The sequence below is a fragment of the Bombus vancouverensis genome, chromosome 15, assembly GCF_051014615.1.
Source record: "Bombus vancouverensis nearcticus chromosome 15, iyBomVanc1_principal, whole genome shotgun sequence".
Lineage (NCBI taxonomy): Eukaryota > Metazoa > Arthropoda > Insecta > Hymenoptera > Apidae > Bombus > Bombus vancouverensis.
In genome coordinates this window covers 10,706,786-10,725,331 of record NC_134925.1, presented here as the reverse complement: position 1 = coordinate 10,725,331, position 18,546 = coordinate 10,706,786, and the positions used below count along the sequence as shown (strand labels likewise).

At 33.5% G+C, this 18,546-nt stretch overlaps 2 protein-coding genes and 1 long non-coding RNA gene across 5 annotated transcripts; 1 reads left to right on the top strand and 2 right to left on the bottom strand.

The window, feature by feature from the left end:
- Nucleotides 1-509: 509 nt before the first annotated feature.
- On the bottom strand, nucleotides 510-2,175 carry LOC117166356 (uncharacterized). The gene is made up of 2 exons (XR_004466229.2): nucleotides 1,154-2,175; nucleotides 510-993 (listed from the first exon to the last, which is right to left on the bottom strand). It is a non-coding gene; the product is annotated as an uncharacterized LOC117166356 (long non-coding RNA).
- Nucleotides 2,176-3,024: 849 nt separating this feature from the next.
- Nucleotides 3,025-16,393, top strand: LOC117166353 (NADP-dependent malic enzyme). Of its 3 annotated transcripts, XR_013060231.1 has the most exons (12): nucleotides 3,026-3,428; nucleotides 8,726-8,900; nucleotides 9,159-9,317; nucleotides 9,895-10,076; nucleotides 10,475-10,784; nucleotides 10,866-11,048; nucleotides 11,139-11,364; nucleotides 11,428-11,570; nucleotides 11,645-11,939; nucleotides 12,287-12,431; nucleotides 13,070-13,249; nucleotides 15,045-16,393. XR_013060231.1 is itself a non-coding variant. In XM_033350257.2 (11 exons), the coding sequence occupies exons 1-11, from the start codon at nucleotides 3,403-3,405 to the stop codon at nucleotides 15,049-15,051; spliced, it is 1,851 nt and encodes a 616-aa protein (XP_033206148.1). In that variant the 5' UTR covers nucleotides 3,025-3,402; the 3' UTR covers nucleotides 15,052-16,393. The 3 variants fall into 3 exon arrangements, 2 of the variants coding, with proteins under 2 accessions (XP_033206148.1, XP_033206147.1); XM_033350257.2 differs by lacking the exon at nucleotides 13,070-13,249 and having other exon boundaries at nucleotides 3,025-3,428; XM_033350256.2 differs by having other exon boundaries at nucleotides 13,070-16,393.
- Nucleotides 15,816-18,016, bottom strand: LOC117166354 (RWD domain-containing protein 1). Its single transcript, XM_033350258.2, has 4 exons — nucleotides 17,799-18,016; nucleotides 17,267-17,616; nucleotides 16,994-17,180; nucleotides 15,816-16,902 (listed from the first exon to the last, which is right to left on the bottom strand). The coding sequence occupies exons 1-4, from the start codon at nucleotides 17,866-17,868 to the stop codon at nucleotides 16,790-16,792; spliced, it is 720 nt and encodes a 239-aa protein (XP_033206149.1). The 5' UTR covers nucleotides 17,869-18,016; the 3' UTR covers nucleotides 15,816-16,789.
- Nucleotides 18,017-18,546: the final 530 nt, after the last annotated feature.

Here is an 18,546-nt window from a genome sequence, read left to right as displayed (position 1 = left end):
ACACCGCATATTACTGGGACCTGTAAGTTATCAAAGTTGCGCCTGGGGCGCTCCAAAACTTTGTCCTGCGGTTAAAACTGTTCAAAAGCATCGTAGTCATGCTCCGGACAAAGCGCGATCATTGATCGGAGCATCGACTATGGTATCCGCTAGTGGCGGATGTATTTTCTTATTCTGTTTTGAGGCTCTTGCCGGAACATCTCACGCATAAGTTACTAAACTGTAATGCAATCATCGTTACTGTCCTAATAAACCTTAACATATGACTCTGTACGAGACGTCTAATAATTTTTCTTTGCGTCACAACGAGACGAATTAGTTAATTTCAGTTCTGTTTGGGAAACGTTCGAGTAGATGCATATAAACAGTAACGTCCTAAGTAAAATCGAATGTCTTCTGGTTTCATCCTAAAATGAATTATTACGACGATGTTAAATAATATTTTATATTTATGGCGTTAAAAGCAAGTCAAATATATACTGAAAATAAAAATACATGAAATATAGCTATATACGTAACTAGCTGTATTTATTTTCAAAAATCTGGTTTCTACAAATATATTCCTAAATGGAACTGACATTATTAAGAATTTCTTTGCATTTTTCTGTACGTTCAATTAGTGCATATCTTTACCTGTTTACTTTATTCTTTACTTGTCGAAACTATCAATCTTAAGGATATGCTGCTCTGTTTTCATTTCAGATATCAGAAATTTCATAAAGACACGGAACAGTTGTGTCAAACGTAATTAAAACTTAATTTTTATCGTCATTTGTTTAAATAATTAATTAGAATAAAAAGTTACTTTGGAGTAATACATATAGTGTCAATATAAAATAAAAACTCTTATTTTAAATTGCTTTCAAATGACCACAGTCTTTCATTTTCTCCTATTCCAAGTAATCTTCGTTCAGTTTTAATTAACAAAATAATTCATACATATTCCGCAGAAAAAAACTTCATTAAAAGGAGATATGAAAGTAATAACATAACCTGTAATATTAAGAATTTACTTTTTCGTGAAAACTATAAAAAGAATTTACGCAAAATTACAATTTAAAACACTTTGAAGTTTTCACGATGAAACGGTCTTTCTTGCAGGAACAAATTTGGACTGAAATTAATAAAATGTTACAAAAATATATATACGTACTTTAATCCTTTGTCCCTACACGAGTTTATTTTATTTTTCATTCTTGGCCTTTGGTATCACACGCAAATAGCACAGTGTCACAGGTGAAGAGATCTGAATCTTTACTTTCAACGCAGAAGATTTATATCATTACACAATAAATTTGCGCAATAAATTCTTCAACATTATGTCATCCGCTTTATTAACCGCATTCACAACCGTGTATTTGTATTTGAAGAACGCGGATACGTATATCGCATTCGCCAAAGTTTGCGGCGAAACGACCTTACTTATACTAGCCATGACGTTAGCTGTTTATATCGAAAACGCTAACCGATCAGAATATCGAATACATAGGAACTTCGCAGATGTTCGCCACGTAGAGAACTCCTTTGTAGATTTACCACGAAAACCTGTTCATCAATTTCACGTCCCACATTGCCTGTTCGCTTTACGGTGTTCTTTTTACGCTGAAAACAAGCCACTACGGTCCTGAAGACGCTGGTTGAATTCCTCCATAACTTTGCAAGATCGTTAACCAAGGAAAGATCTCGCCACTTGAGCTTAAAGTGCTATGAAATGAGAATACTCTGTTCGCGTTGTATAAACGTCCGAGTGAAATTGTTTGAGATAATTATCTGTAGCAATTAGAACGCGAACAAACGGTGTGCAAGCTCTCGTACAACAGTAAAACGTCACTATTCTTTAACAAAATTATTTTTTCAAGTACGAAACGTGAGAATAACCTACAAAGGACGCGCTGAAAGCCTTCCGTTTTTCTAACGGCATTGGTCACTTGCCAGATGCACGTAGATGTAACTGGGATAAAACGCGTGCGGGTGGGCTACACTAAAAAAAAAAGTTTGTCGCCATTAAATCTCCTTAACATGTTATTTTTATTTTAGAGCGTGTCCCGTTTGCGTCAGAATAAAATGCGTTAGATTCAACGTACTTTTTTATGCAGCTAATGTCCGTGTCCGGGTATCGTTGGTTTATTTAAAGAAACGAGTCACGTTCTTTGTTTTCGATTTCCGAAAACATTTTTGCGAAGGGACAACCAAAGATGTCCTTTTTTTTATAAATATTATATTCGTGTAATAATACCTTAAAGACGATAAAATAGATCTTCTGATAAATAATGTGAAAACGGAATTTCTTCGATTAAATTATCAGTGTAAGTAATAAGTTTTATAGATACTATTACGATGTTTAATTGATCGAACAAACAATTTAAACACCAATGTTTATTTTCAAATTATTTGATAAATTTGTTATCGTGCGATGTTATCATAGATAAGATACCCTCGTTATTTCTCATACAGAAATAGACCATTTTCACCTAACACGTAGCGGCACACCGCGGCGAGCGTATGTAGTTTGATATTCATTCCACGTATCACAGATGTTACCTGCATTTTAAAGTTCGTGGTGTCGCAGGTGGTATCATCCGTCGTTCACGAGAATCACGAAACAGACAAATAAATATAAAATTATCCATAATAAGTAACATCTAAAATCAAAACTCTCTTCTATCCTCTTATTAGAAAAAATACTCAAAACAAATGCCTGATTCTCAGCTCGACGAATTTTCTCAAAAATCAACTAGAGAAGATCTCGTTACAACTTAGTCGTAACTGTGACAAACACAGAAAACGCTTGCAGTTCTCAAAAGTTCCTTTCTTGCGCGTTCGAAAATGCGTTCCGAAATTTCTTAATCAATTCAATATATGAAAGAAATTAGGTCAATTGCCAGAGCGTCGCGACGCTTCTTGCGATATGCTATCAGGAAACAAATACATGAGAGTCGCTGATCGGGAGAATTCGGGTGTTCTCGTGACGTTTAATCGCCCCTCGCCACAGGCGAGGTACATCTGTGCTCTTACATCGATTCACTTACACTAAGTTGCTCGTAGAGTACAGTTAGCGTCCGCGGAGCACACGGAAACGTGAAGAGGTTGGCAAGGAAGAAAGGTGTGCGATCGACGTGTAGAAAGACAGCAGATTGTATACCGTGAATCGCGCGCGTGTGCAGTGCGGTGTATCGCGTGAAGGAGCAGCCGTGCGTATGCGTAGCCGGCTATATGGACGAACTTGAAGTCGAGAGGGAAGAAGCTGTGCGAGAGTAGACAGAGCGGCGGCGGTGGTGAGCGCGGGCAAGCGGGTTAGCATTGGTAAGCAAGCAAGTAAGAGCACGATTAGCCGAAAACGCGCAGTCGCGCGGTGATCCTGTCGGGTGGGAGGCGATCAGCTGTAAGCACGCGAGGAGCGAAATGTTCGTCCTGCAGAGGTCTATATTGTGAGTATGAAAAATTTTTACAACAAACCGCGTACACGAAGCGACGGATCTCGATTAAACGCGTAGCCCGACCTTACTACACCGGTATACCGTAAGACACGCACGTGCGCGCCGATTCAGATCGCCGAGAGAGGCGGAAAAGACTAGCGAAATACACGAGAAGGGCCGCCGTAACCTAGCTTCTGCCGCAATGCAGTGCTGAAAATAGGAACGCGCTGGGAATTCGTCGATCGATACGGGGTTACCGTGTGTTCTGTGGGACAGTGCCAAACGAAATCGTATCGTGCTCACGTCCGGATGAACTCCCAAATTTTCCCATTTCGCACGCTCTTTGTTTCCTCTATACTTCATCCCGCAGCATCCAATTTCCGCCGGTATCGTACAACGTGTGCAAGGGCCGGTAATTTTATCCCCTCTATCATCGCATCCTGTTTGGTCTTTCCTTCCTCTCGGAACATCGACTCGTGGACGTGCTGATTGATACTTGTCGAAAAATTTGAGAAAATAAGGGTTCGTTTCTGGTGAAATTTTCTGCTCGTGCCTTATCGTCATTCTTTAAATCTTATTTATGAATAAGTGATCGTTTATTTGTACGGAATAGTTCATTCGCTCGATTCCCTTTGGCGCACCTATCGTTTTAACGAAGTTTTCCATCGATCGTAACACGTGCAGCAAGCTACGCTGCCAGATACATATGTGTATCTGGAATTCGTATTTCGCTCGTTGTATTCATCTTTTCTCAAACGAACATACATATACAGTGCATTAATCTATTTTTATAACCAAACGATATTAGACGTTGTTCGAGGTGTTCTTGGAAATGTGTAATATCATGTCTTCGTGGAAACCAGCGTCGACAAATTTCGAGTTGAATGTCCTTGCATTTCGTTTGACCTTTCTTGTTCTTCTTCCACCCATATTTATTGATCTTCGCTATATTTTAGTGAATTGTTTTAAAAACGACACGAATTTATTATTATTCATTTATAGTAAATGTATACAGAAGAGAACTGCTTGGATTGTTTTCCTTCTTTCTATTTTCGTTCTATAAGACAATAACCAATACTATTATTATGACATCTAGAACTTACACATATGTATACATGTTTACATGAGTTTAATGCATTCCTGATTGTGTATATTTGGTGACTACCAGTTTTGCAAACATGATATACGATTTGAGACTTCATGTTGCATATTAAATGAAATATATGCAATAAAATTGTATATTTAAAATATTTAACGTTATTTAACGTTAGGGAGAAGTTAAAATATAAAACTATTATTATATCCTCACTTTTACTATGGTACTGAAATTCTTAACAATATTTTCTTTTTATATTTACAACGTTATCTTAAATGTGTATTTTATTTCGTTAGATTAATGCTATTCTTCCATAAAAAAATATCATCGTCAAGTAATACAAGGTCAATGGAGATAAAGAGGAGTTTAAATAGATGTTTAGTATAAACTTGGAAGGTAATCTATAAATACGAATTAACAGCTGTCTAGGTCCTCGTTTCTTATTTGAATATTAAATATTTGCGTTTTAGCGTTACTCGTTCATAGACAAATATTAATCGTTCGAAGAAAAATGAAATTATATATTAACGTAATTTAATTAGAAACAATAAAAGTTAAATTCTTAGTTTCTACTCTTTTATTTGTCAACGTTATTTTTTAAATAAAAAAGATACTAATGTTTATCTATAAGCTTCCTTGCCATTTAACAATTATTTTATGTACCTCTGACGTCAAGTACCTCTGTTCATCTTTTTTATTACATGCGTTAACTTTTAAATATTAAAAGTTTCATATTTCATAATTTAAATGTTTCTCTAACAGTGAGTGAGGAAAAGTCATAAACCGATCATGCAGAAAAATGTTCTTGCTTCGATTACAAGCGATTAGTCATCAGATTAATCTCTGGAAATTACGATATATTCATAGACCATAGCCATTACATACCAGTAAAGTTATATTGGTATTGTACATAATACTTTGAATCGACTAACTTACGTAAGGCATGTAAACAATCGTTTTGTACGTGGGATGTAGTTCAGTTCTGAAAAATTTACGAAATTTACTTAAATGTCAAGTTCTTTCAAATTAGTAAAATATTTTAAGATAATATAACAATTAATGGCCACAAAACAGTAGAAAGATAACTTACCGATTTTTTCATAGTTATTTAAATTATTGGTTATATACCTTATCGTATAACGTATATCTTAACTATGAATTATGTTATGTAAAAAAAAGAAAAATCGATGGTTTTTCATACGTTCAGCATCGTTCGATCGTAATATTATTTATTCAGCGTATCGACTTCAACGCTTTGTCTATCACGTGCTCTTTTTTTTCAAAAAAGATTTCTAAAAGTAATCCATGAAAGAGATACACTATAAAGTAAATTTTAAATCGTAAATGTAAAATTGCTCGAGTCTATTTTTGCAAATTCTAACACATCGTCCAACATTTGTGAAGATGATCCCGTGTTTATTGTTTAACTTTCAAATCGTAAACTGTGTATACAGGTATTTCGCAAAGCTAGCGAACACATTGTAATTTTACGTATGCAAATATTTATTGTTCCTGGCTTTATAACAAATAGTCTTTACAAACACACGTGCTTCCAGAAAATGACGTCAACGCTATGTCATGTAGCTGCACCCAGCTAATACCGAGGAAACCGTAATGACCAAGCTACCATATGATAGAGCCGATATAGGTCAAAGCTGATCATACAAATGAGTTGCGTACAGAAGGAAGTTCCGATTCAATCGAAAAGAGAGTTTGATACGCAAAATTGTTCATCCTCAAGCATCTTCTAATATTATCCCATGAACGCTCGTTTCTACGTTTTACAACGAATAAATATTACCCTTCTGAACGTGTAAATTATCGGAACCGAGAGTACGATTTTCAACGACGATCCGATAATATTATCTTAATAGCGATAAAATATAACAATGATTTCTCTGAAACGACTGATAATCGTTATGAAATAGATGTTCGTCCAGGACATAAACGTTTCCACCAACGTATTTTTCAGAGTTATTTGTTTAAATTTGGCAGCCTGCCATTGAAATAATTATAGATCGGCCCGTTCTCTTTACAGAAATGCAATAACGTTTTTGCTACCTAGTTACATATTCTTGAAAGTAAAAAATATCAATTATCAAAATAAAATATCAAAAAAAAATATCATTGCACGCCTACTACTACGAAATTTGGTCGTACGAAACGTAGCGATGCTAGAAACAGGCATCTTCATCCTACCTCGACCCATGAAGTATGTATAATCAATTGCAGTCACGTGCCTTAATTCCATAGTTTAGTTATAACCAGATCAAACCGATAAGGTTTTATTGTGCAATGTCCAGTTATTATCTATGACTCAGAAATCTTGTCGAATTCGAATCGAACAGCTAAATGCACTTGATCGTCACCTTCGCGAATTATTGTTCGTATTAAGCGACCATGAAATTTACCGAATAGCGAGGAAATCGCTCGACCTTAAAAATCACAAATTATATCTTCAACGTACGAACATAATTTACATTTAAACACTGTTATTGCACATTTAAGAGTTGTTTATTTAAATTTTGTATAGCATTTAAAACTAACAAAGCAAATCCCGATTTCTGGTCTAAGAAAATGTTTTTTCCCAATTTGTAACGTTGCAACTTTTATTCGTGCAACTCTTTGTTAGCTTAGTTTGAAAGACCATGGCCAATGACGAATGTGCGAACGTGTCAAATTACCACTTATGCAGAATTTATTCTAAGTCTAATGAATATACGATTAAATGACAGGGTATCGTGTTATCCACATTCCGCTCGGTTTCTCTGGTTACAATGCTTTCAACGCGTCCTTAATCGATACGAACTCTCCACTTTGACATTTTCAATCTCTGCCGATAGTTTGATTTACTACAAATCGATTGTATGCGCTTGCGGCTCTTTCGTGCGATTACGTAAAAGAAGAATACGAATATAATCGTAGTTATATCTGTCAATCGTAAAATCGATATCTGTACTATCCGTGACATTAAGCTTCCGACGCGGCAGTTCTAACCTAACTAAAAATGCTGAGATCTTTGCGTGTACGATGCAAAATATCACGATATAAGCATAAAACATATGGGCAAGTTGAAATTAAATTTCATTTTGATTAATTTTTTGCTAAAAAAAACAAACACGTACTGAACAGGGGAAATGTGTATTTTTAATAAAACACGAATCGTATTATATTTTCTCTGACTGTATCGTAGAAAAACTGGTATCGATAATTTACAAATTGTAAAATTTCACTAATAATACTTCAGTAAGTCAGTTAACTTTTTTCAATTTGTTTCAAACGTTTTCCTTTAAAATCGTTCGAGACTTTATCGTTTCCTCAACAAGTTGCTTTTGCAACAAGTGTTTGTCGTTAAAAAAAAAAAAGCCGTCGATCATGATAGAATTGAACAGAAACTTTCTGACTGACGTTAATCGGTTTTTAGAAAAGCTAAGTAGAGTTTTAACTCGTTCTCACGCATCGAACGTTACGTACATGATTCATTCATTCGGTTGAACGTACTAATTGGCAAGCATTTGTGTTGAGGATTCATAAACCAACGGATGTTTTAATTTTAAATACAATTTTACTAATAGCTAGGGAACGAACAATATACGATGTTTATAACGTGGAGTTATGAACGAAACGGGAAATGTTTTCAATTAAACGCAGAGGGATATTAAGCTTCTATTTCTAGCAAATTTACTTCTCCCGAAATTGCTTAAATTAGGTTGCGAGAAACGAGGAACATCAACTTTTACACTATTTTACGCTTGTTATCGTTTCAGAGATAAGAAAACTCTTAAAAGAGTATTATCTTTTAATCCCTCTTATAAATTATCCTTCTTTGACAAGACATTGCATATATTTCGTACAAACACCAACCAACGTAATAACTAATTATTATTAAATTCATAGAATATAGAGATTCTATAGTCAAGAATAAAAAAAATATGCCGAAAGCTTTATTTTTGAGAAGATTAATTTAAAGACGTGTATACACGCGTGTTTAACTAATTCTCATCTGGCAAGGAATAGACAATTGGTAGAGGAAGATTACCCTAACTTTATTCTGAAATAAGTCGAAGATATTAAATTTTCTGTGTGAAGTCACGAGCTCGAAGTTTCCAAGAAAATCGAACTTGAAAATTGACAACATTTTTGTGCAATTATAAAAATAATTTACATGAAAAAAAAACAGATGAAATGACTATTTCTTTACGATGATTACTAGATCGCCCAGCAGCAGAAATTGTGCAGGATCATGGGCGCGAATGCTGCCACCTACGCATCCTGCTGCAAAAGATATTCAAAGGATATACAGAGAAATCCACGAAGTGTCTGGAGATGTCGTACCTATCAATATGGTGAAAGGTATTGGCCATTTGAGGGACCCTCGACTTAATAAGGTATTTAAAATTCATCTCCATTAGCTACCATGTCTTATAAAATATCTTTATACCTTTTCTTTCATAAATTTTAATTCTTTGTTTAAACCTGTAATTTAAATCTAACGAACAGAGGGCAGTCTCCAGAAAACCCGAAGAAAGAAATAATTTTTTTTTATCATCGATCAAATGATAAAGTTCCCTCATTGTGAAAACAGATATTTATCACGGAAGTGTACCTCTTCTTGAGATATTCAAAGATCTGATATTCTTATTCAGGGACTGGCATTTACTTTGCGAGAAAGAATATCCTTAGGTATACACGGCTTGCAACCACCAAGATTCAAAACTCAGGAAGAACAATTGGCTCTGTGCAAGGCCTCGGTCATGAAGTATACTGAAGATTTAAATCGGTATCTTTATCTCGTGGAATTACAGGTAAAATAAGAAATAATTTTCGATTCTAAGAACATATAAAATTCAAGGTAATTATCGATATCTCACCCACCTCACCGATTTCGATAACTTTTGGATACATTGAAGAAATCAACACTTTCCTCATTTTTCCCCCTATACATGTAACTCCCAATTGGCCTTAATTTCCAAAATACTATGTTTTATCTATCTGTATCTATGTTTTAACTGTGCGTTGGTTAACTATGCATCAGCTTGATAGGCGGCATCCTCAAGGCGACCAGATAAAATGAACAAAACCTATTTCTTATTTCTTGATTATAGTTTATATAGATTTGGGTTAGGCCACGAGGCAGCTGGCTACCAATACCGATTGACATGCTGTCACGAACGTACATTTACAAACAAAGTTCACACTGTAGTGATATCGATAGCTTTGGCTAAGACTATAAGGCCGAGCAATGGTTACATGTATAAGAAAATGTTGTCTAGTATTATAGCTCTAACAACATATCCAAAAATCTTCGAAGTCGCTGAAATGGATAAGATATCGATAATTGCCAAATTCGAAGTGATGATTCACGAATCGGTTAATTCGCAGGAAAGAAACGAGAGATTGTTTTTTCGTCTATTAAGTGAAAACATCGAGCAGATGATGCCAATCGTATATACTCCTACCGTGGGATTAGCCTGTCAGAAGTTCGGCGTTATCTACCGTAGACCCCGTGGATTATTTATCACAATATATGATAAAGGTCACATTTACGAGATCCTAAACAACTGGTTCGTATTTCATACAAATGCAAATTAGCGCTTTGAGCCCTGAATTATATTACCGTTGTTTTTATATTAAATATACATATTTATGTTTCATGTATTCATATCTTTGAAATTTATATTTCGAAGATATGGATAAGTATGTACCTTCTTTTGGGAGCTAATGGAATAAATTATTGAATAGATTAGCACTCAAAACTTTGTAATGTGTTTCTATGATTTACAAAGCATGTAAAGTTAGATTAAAAACTTTCATATCTGCACTGAATTTTTTAAACCATAAATCAATTTTATAAAATAACATATTTTAAATTATATTTCCTCTTCTTGTAAAATATAGATTGATTTACAGTAATTTACATTAGTTTACACGAATATAATTTATCACGTAACATTATATTTAGGCCTGAGCAAGCGGTTCGTGCAATTTGCGTAACAGATGGAGAGAGAATTCTCGGTCTCGGTGATCTCGGTGCTTGTGGGATGGGAATTCCGGTAGGAAAATTAGCTCTTTACACCGCCCTGGCTGGCATAAAACCACACCAATGCCTACCAATTACTATCGACGTCGGCACAAATAACGAACAGCTAAGAGACGATCCTCATTATATTGGTCTTAACAAACCCAGAAGTCAAGGCGCTGAATATGATGAATTGATTGATGAATTTATGGCTGCTTGCGTGAAAAAATATGGCCAAAATGTTCTCATTCAAGTACGATTACAAACGATGCCGTTTCTTTTCCTTCAATTTAGTTACATATAATAAATATTTCATACTAGTGTACTGTTACAGTTCGAGGACTTCGGAAATCACAATGCCTTTCGTTTCTTAGATAAATATCGTGACAAGTATTGTACGTTTAACGATGATATACAAGGTACTGCCGCGGTTGCGGTTGCTGGAATTTTAGCATCGAAAAGAATAACCAAGAAATCTATGTCCCAAAATAAATTCGTATTTTTGGGTGCTGGTGAGGTATGCAATAGTTTATATATCATAAAAACAGATCACTATTTTTATAGTCACGTCCTATTTTGGCTCTTAAATCTTTTTTAATTAATATAGGCAGCTATTGGAATAGCTGACCTTTGTGTTAAAGCGATGGAAGCAGATGGTTGTACCGAACAGGAAGCTCGTGATAATATTTGGATGATGGATATTGATGGATTGCTCGTTAAAAATCGACCAGAAGGTAACCTGGAAGGTCATAAGATCTGGTATGCGAAAGATTATAAAGTGATGAAATCACTATTGGAAGTTGTAAAAGAAGTGAAACCAACTGTTCTAATTGGTACGTAATCCTTAATTTATCGACATGCTTTCATCTCTATCTAAAGTAAGAATGTTGGTACAGGTGCTTCAGCAGCAGCAGGAGCATTCACTCCTGAAGTCTTGAAAGAAATGGCCAAAAACAACGAAAGACCTCTGATCTTTGCATTGAGTAATCCAACTATCAAAGCAGAGTGCACGGCTCAACAAGCTTACGATCATACAAATGTATGAAAATTATTTGTATTAATGAAACTTTATTCGAAGCGTGCAGAAAAATACGATAACTTTTTGTATCTTAGGGAAAATGCATTTTCTCGTCGGGTTCTCCGTTTGGCGAAGTACACTATAACGGAAAAGTATATAAACCTGGACAAGGAAACAACGCGTACATTTTTCCTGGAATCGCATTGGGCGTCATCGCGACTGGATGTCATCACATTACAGAAGATTTATTCCTAATCTCGGCTCAAGCTGTTGCTGATCACGTGAAAGACGAAGATCTCGAAGTGGGCAGTCTCTACCCACCGTTAAGCACTATTCGTGAATGTTCAATTGATATCGCCGTACGAATTGCTAACTACGCTTACGCTAAAAGTAAGTTCTTTGACTACGTATATTTAAGTTTAATTTTTCAAATCAGTAACAATATACAAGGTGCCCAAACAAAGATTGTAGAACATTGAAGGTGCTTCTGGAAGCCACAATAAGTTAAAAATGAAGAATGTAAGAATTACGTTCGAGACTTTTAAATATCATTAATTAATAAAAGTCTCGATCTTTTGTTTTCTTAATTACCGTTGTATTTTGGCTTGTATAAGTGGCTTCTAAATCTTCTAGCATCTTTATCTGAGCACACTGTGATAATGTGATATGTAATAATGATATTAAACTTTTAAATGTGGTTTTGAACAATATATCTCAAATTTTATCTCATTTATCAGCTGGATTGGCAAGTGAATATCCAGAACCAAAAGACAAACGCGAATTTATTGTAAGTAAGATGTACGATGCTAACTATGACAGTCCACTGCCAAATCTTTACGACTGGCCAGGAGATTATGCCAAACCACGTGTTTTACCAGATAAGTAAGTATGATATGAAATTAACAATTCCATCTAGCATTTCTCATTTTATTGTAAAAACACTTTTGTTTAAAAAAGGAAGCGTTTTAGAAATAATGTAGGGATGCGTAGACTAATAGGAATTAATGACATTAGAATTTGTTTAGAAAGGCAATAGTGCATACAAGAAATAGTAAGTTTAAAGATATGATAGTAGGCAAATTAACATCAACTCAGTGAATACATTAACATGCATGTCGCTTTTTAATCTCTCTTGCAGAGGTGTAAAATGTAGCATTGCTTTATTTCTCTTAGTTTTTTTTAATACTTTTCTTTAATATCACTTAGAAACTGAAACTTTTTTGTTGTTGCAATTAACTACAAATATAGTTAATCATAAACGTTCAGTATTTAGCTAGCGCATATTCATTATCTTCTGCGAAGAAAAGGCTATAGAATATTATGTGTTAATTTCTAATTTCTAAACGCTAAAAAAAGTCGAAAGGAATATCTTTTCTCTGCACAGCTATCTTTCATATTAAACGCTTGTTGTATGAATCATAGTTCAACTATTTCTTTAGCTGTTTACGTTATCGTATGCTCGTTGCTCATCAGTGACTGACTTCGGTGCAGGCCGCTGAAGCTTAATTAATCTTTTTCAGAGACACTGTAGAAATCCGCCACGATTTAAAACATCTGTAGCGGATTTCACCGGGCGGAATATTCAGAAGCTATCATTATTACCATTATCAATAAAAATATCGCTGTATCCTGTATCGAAACTATAAGACAGGTCGTGACACAAGTACAGGCAACAATGCGGTTGTAAAACAATTTTAACTGTAAGGACTGTTACTCTGTCAGTGACTAATGCCAGTGCTTTTACCATATAACTTGCACGAGGTGTTAAGCACGAGAAACAGTTACATAGTGCTATTATTACAGCATCGAATGTCTCAGTAAGCTAACATTGCAGTATTTTAACGTTCTCCTTCATCTCATATGCAATATTAGGATTGCTAGTTTATCGTTCAAAACCGTACTAGGTATTAACCAGTGAAAGTATTTAAGGAAAGTTTATAACGTTGTTATTCACCTCTATGCCCTACATTTATGTTGCATAAAAGAAAGACACAAGAACCGATATGACACATAGAGGTACGCCTGCATAGTACGTGTATGATTTTATATTATACATATACACACCTAAGTATACATATACAAACATAACGTAATAAAATTAAGTAAATATTTGTACAGTGAAATTTTTCGATCGTAAAATTGATAACAAATAAAATGAAAAATTTCACCAATACATACGATTGTTTCTAAGTATGACTAGAAATTTCATTTTTTCTTTTTTTCATTTATTTCGAGTATTTCGAGGGATTCTCTCTGAAAGATGTTATTTTATAAATAACATTTTTTTCGACATAGGAACGAATTTTCGTAAAAATCAAATACATATTGTACTGTATGTTTAAGGTTACCCGATTTTTCCTTTTCGGACGATGCCAATATGTCCCAATCTCCTCTCACCCTGAAGAGTCAATCTACTTCCCCAAAAGAAATCCCAATCAAATTGAACAAATGTACGGTCCAAAGATGATTGGTGCACTTGAAGCACACTTTAGTGCTGTCACATTTTTATTTTGCCATATTTTATATATACTTTTAATAAATAAACATCATTTTATAAATAAGAAAGGGAAAAGATAGTAGTGAGATTATGCAAAACAACTGTCATTTGTGACTTTTAATACAACACGTTTGATCGTTGCTTTTGCAATTAGTATCCGTTTCAAATTATAGACAAATTTATCTTAGGTTTGCTCAAATATATTCGCGCGTAAGCGAATAACATTTTACGGGTAAAATAATGTAATGTTTAAAGCTACCGATAGCACATACCGACATAATCGAAAACTGGTTTCGAGTTTGCTATTTGAATGTCTGTGTGTCACATGTAAAAAGTATTTTGCAAACGGTAATGAGATCATTAGATATGTATTTCATATCCTAAAATATACATGCAGTTACATATTTGTTCCTGAAATATTTTCGGTGTTTATACTTTTCGGGCAATTGTTGTATAAAGCAATTCTATACAAATCAAATAGTACGACTTATTTTTCTCTACGTATCAAAGAGTGTCTATTTTCACGAAGACGTATTAAAAACGCGCTATATATAGATCAATATTTTATTCTAGATTTATAACGATATATTTTGTCGAGTTTCGCATGCTCTGTCCAATATAAAATTCCGAGAAACCGCACGAAACGTATACTATACATGCATAAAATGTGTTTGTATGTGTCATATAACATGTAATTGATCGTTAGTTAGCCAAAATGCCGGTTATTGAGCCCGGATACAATGCGTGAGAATGTTTGCTACTACGAATTTCGTTGTTTACTTTTACACTTTAAAATGTCACAGTGAGTTTAGCCAAGTGACGAAATCTCGGTGTCGAGTGATAGTACATTAGACCAGCGATTGGAAGAGATATATTCATGTCACAATCTGATTTCTTATGTATGTAGCTGAATACAGTCGCAAATCGTCACTTAGTTAAGCGTAACACGTTAATAAAGTATTATTACATCATTACTAACCGTGTTCTTCTCCCAACAGATTATGACGTGTTGGCGAGTTAAAAGACAAGACGACTGCTCTGACGTATATACAGTCGTTTTAAGTTAATTCGAGTCAAATTTCAAACAGAATGACTCAAAAGATGGTTACACTCCCATAATCCTTTAAACAAAAGTTTTATTCTGATACATCAGGAAATTCAGTTCTTAAACCAACTTCTTTAAGTGCTGATACTCCGTACTTATTTATTATTAATTTAAAGCCACAATTATATTTTATATATATATGTACGTGTACATATATATATGTATATGTACGTAGGCTGTTCACTAATTTCAGATCCGTATCTTTATTTATTTTATTTATTTATAACTTTTATTTTTATTTGTATTTAAATTGAACGACTAATGTATGTAAATCAAAAAGTATTATTATATTGTGATACTTTCTTTTGAACACTTAAAGAAGAAATTAGTGAATAGTTATTGCTTGTAGGAATTACGTCAATATATTGCTGATATATTATCTATCATTTGAATTTCTATTAATATATGAACAAATTTTTTTTCAAAAACTGTAATCTAACTAATCGTGTGAAATTTAGTATGATATATTATATCTTAAAAAAGGCGATATTTATAATCATCAAAAGAGTAAAAATTTCTAAACACGAAGATATGTTCTGTTCTGTTAGGTATACTATGTAAGGCCACATATATATGTATGTAAATTGTCACTTCGTTTGTTCGATTTTATCATAGTTTTATATTGCATTAACAAACACTGTCATCAAGAAAAAAGATAGAAAGGCAACATTGTAAAAACCGTGTTTTTTGTACTGTATTGTAATTGTCACTTTTAAGTTAAGTAAATATACAAAAGTAAAAATTCTGTCACAAGATTCCTATATGTTCCATGAAATAGAAACATTGATGAACAACATGGATTTGATTATTACTATCACGTGACAAATATAACACCTCTCTTCTAAATTATTCTGAATTATATCAGATTATACTATTACAAAGGTGAAAAATGGCTAAAAAGATGAATACGGGTCCGATTGGATATTTTCACATTATTTCCTATGATTATTTCTAGTAGACCTAATACAATCACGAAGACAAACACGCTTATTGGTCGAAAATGTCACATATCAAGACCATATAGCAACACGTGACGGCGAACAATAAAGATCAGTATGTACTTCCCTTGCCCCCTGTGCCGTCCCGCTAGCCATTTCTTATCTCTGTATTAATGTATGCATATTCCCTAGAACGAGAGGAATTCAAGTTATTCAAATGCAACTATGTGCTCATTAGAATTTGTTACTGAATGTATACATTAAACACTAAAACTATGAATAAATGTTAAATTATGGTCGTTAATGTGTATTTATTTCATTATATTCTTGCTCCAATATTCGAATGAAGATACTTTTGGACATTTATAAGTGCAAGAAAAATGATTATTTTGGATTCATTAAACAAAGTTTTATGAAAAAGATTGTCATATACATAATTATAAAAATTATTTTCCTTATTAAATATATCTATTCCCTTTCATACATATATGTATAAAATTTCAGCCATTATACAAAATGCAAATGGCAGCTATAAATTTTAATGAATTCATTTTACATTGGTAGATTTGCTTCGAACATGTCTATCTGTCATCTAAACTCTAGTACTTAAACGATACTTTTAAGTACTAAATTTGTATTTAAACACTCAATGAATAGGAATTATTTTATAAATAATAGTGGAGAACTATAGCATATTTATTTAGGCACTATCATCAGAAATGTTCGGCTCATAATCAGGATCGTCATCATCATCATCTTCTAGGTCCAAATCATCAAGATTTTGAAATAGACTTTCGTCTACTTTAACAGAATCTAAGAATTTAAAAAAGCAATATTATAATACTTATAAATATTTTGCATAGCTCAACTTAAATTAAATAAATTAAGCATTTTAAAACAATACCATCATCCAAAAACTTCAGATCAGACTGATCCAACGTTTTATCAGTCATAAATAATTCTCTACCAGTTAATTTTTTCCCTTCTCTCTCAGCCATTTCTCTTCTTTTTGTGTATCCCATTTCTTCATCAAACTTTTCTTTCCAACTTAAAAATGTTTCAACCGTAACTCGTGTTCCCTCAAACTTTTTCTATGACAATGTAAGAGCTTTTTATATTACAAGATCAATGAGATTAATCTTATTTTAATATTTTTACAATGTTAGATATATCTTACTCTTTCTGCTTCTTCCTCTTCCCTGAGTTTTTGTGCCGCACTCTCTTCTCTTTTCAATTTAATTTTATCCCACTGTACATTAAGCCACTCCTGAGCAGCACTAACTAAAGTAAATACCATGACCATTCCAAGGTTTTCATTCATTTGTTCCATCAGATGTTCCTTCAATTTCTCAGCATTTCCTTCTTCAAAGTTTTCATGTTCCTCTATCGATATAAGAAGTGACTCATCTGGATATTTTTCAGTATATGTAAATTCCAATGAACAGCTGAGACCATTCCCAGTACCTGGTTCATACTCTTCAGTTTTAATAGGTATGGAAAATGTATAAAATGGTTCTACAGCTAAAACTGAAGAAATGTTCCATTTATAAAAATCTCAAAATTAGAACTGCAGAACATTATTTAACATCTATTGTTTCAATAAATTAACTAAGAAACGAACAAACAATAATTATACGTAATTCTTTATAAAGTAATATATTTTACAATATATAAACAAATTTGTAGGTTATTGGACATTCCATGCATACTTTCCAATTCTCCACAATAAATTGACTCCAAAGCTTCGATCTCATTGTGTTGCTCATCTTTATAATCCATAATGATTAAAATAAAATGAATTGTTAAAAATGTTTTATGTTGCGTACTTAATTAATTCCTTGTAATAAGTTACATGAAATCATGATAAAATCGTGACAAGTTGTGAACCGGTGGACGGCGCCGTAGCAGTGTACGACAAACAATACCATTGACTAGGTAGATACCTACAGAATAGACATCACAATATGAAACTTTGTATCTCACTTTCTGAAATACCGATCTGCTACGGCGAACGTACGAATTACATTCAAAATTCAATTTTTGAAAGCGATAAAGACAATAGCTATGAAAAGATCTTAATCTGTTAAACGTATAAATGCAAGAGAGATACCTAATACACTTTTTATTCTATGTTCTATTCCATTCAATAAAATAGAAGGCGATAAATTGTAATGTTGATTTCTATGAATTTACAGCAATTTATAATCAAAGCTAAGAACAATCGCGATATCTCATAAACCGTAACAGTAAAGCAAACGCAATCAATAATTCAAACCGAAATAAATATCTGTGCCCAGCTTTAAACGAAAACGCGAAATTTAAATTACTTCGCGACGTAAATTACTTCGTGATTTAACCCGTAATTAGTTTCCCAGAACATTAATATAAATCCACGATTTGCCCAGTATAATGATGAACTTTAATAATCAATATCATTTCATTAATATAAAAAATCGC

Coding starts and splice junctions, on each gene's coding strand:
- LOC117166353 (XM_033350256.2), top strand. CDS start 3,403: ATGTTCGTCCTGCAGAGGTCTATATT. Junction 11,571..11,644: donor AAGCTTACGATCATACAAAT/GTATGAAAATTA, acceptor TTTGTATCTTAG/GGAAAATGCATTTTCTCGTC. Junction 12,432..13,069: donor CCACGTGTTTTACCAGATAA/GTAAGTATGATA, acceptor AATCTTTTTCAG/AGACACTGTAGAAATCCGCC.
- LOC117166354 (XM_033350258.2), bottom strand. CDS start 17,868: ATGGATTATAAAGATGAGCAACACAATGAGATCGAAGCTTTGGAGTCA. Junction 17,617..17,798: donor TTATTGTGGAGAATTGGAAA/GTATGCATGGAA, acceptor ACATTTCTTCAG/TTTTAGCTGTAGAACCATTT. Junction 17,181..17,266: donor AAGAGGAAGAAGCAGAAAGA/GTAAGATATATC, acceptor ACATTGTCATAG/AAAAAGTTTGAGGGAACACG.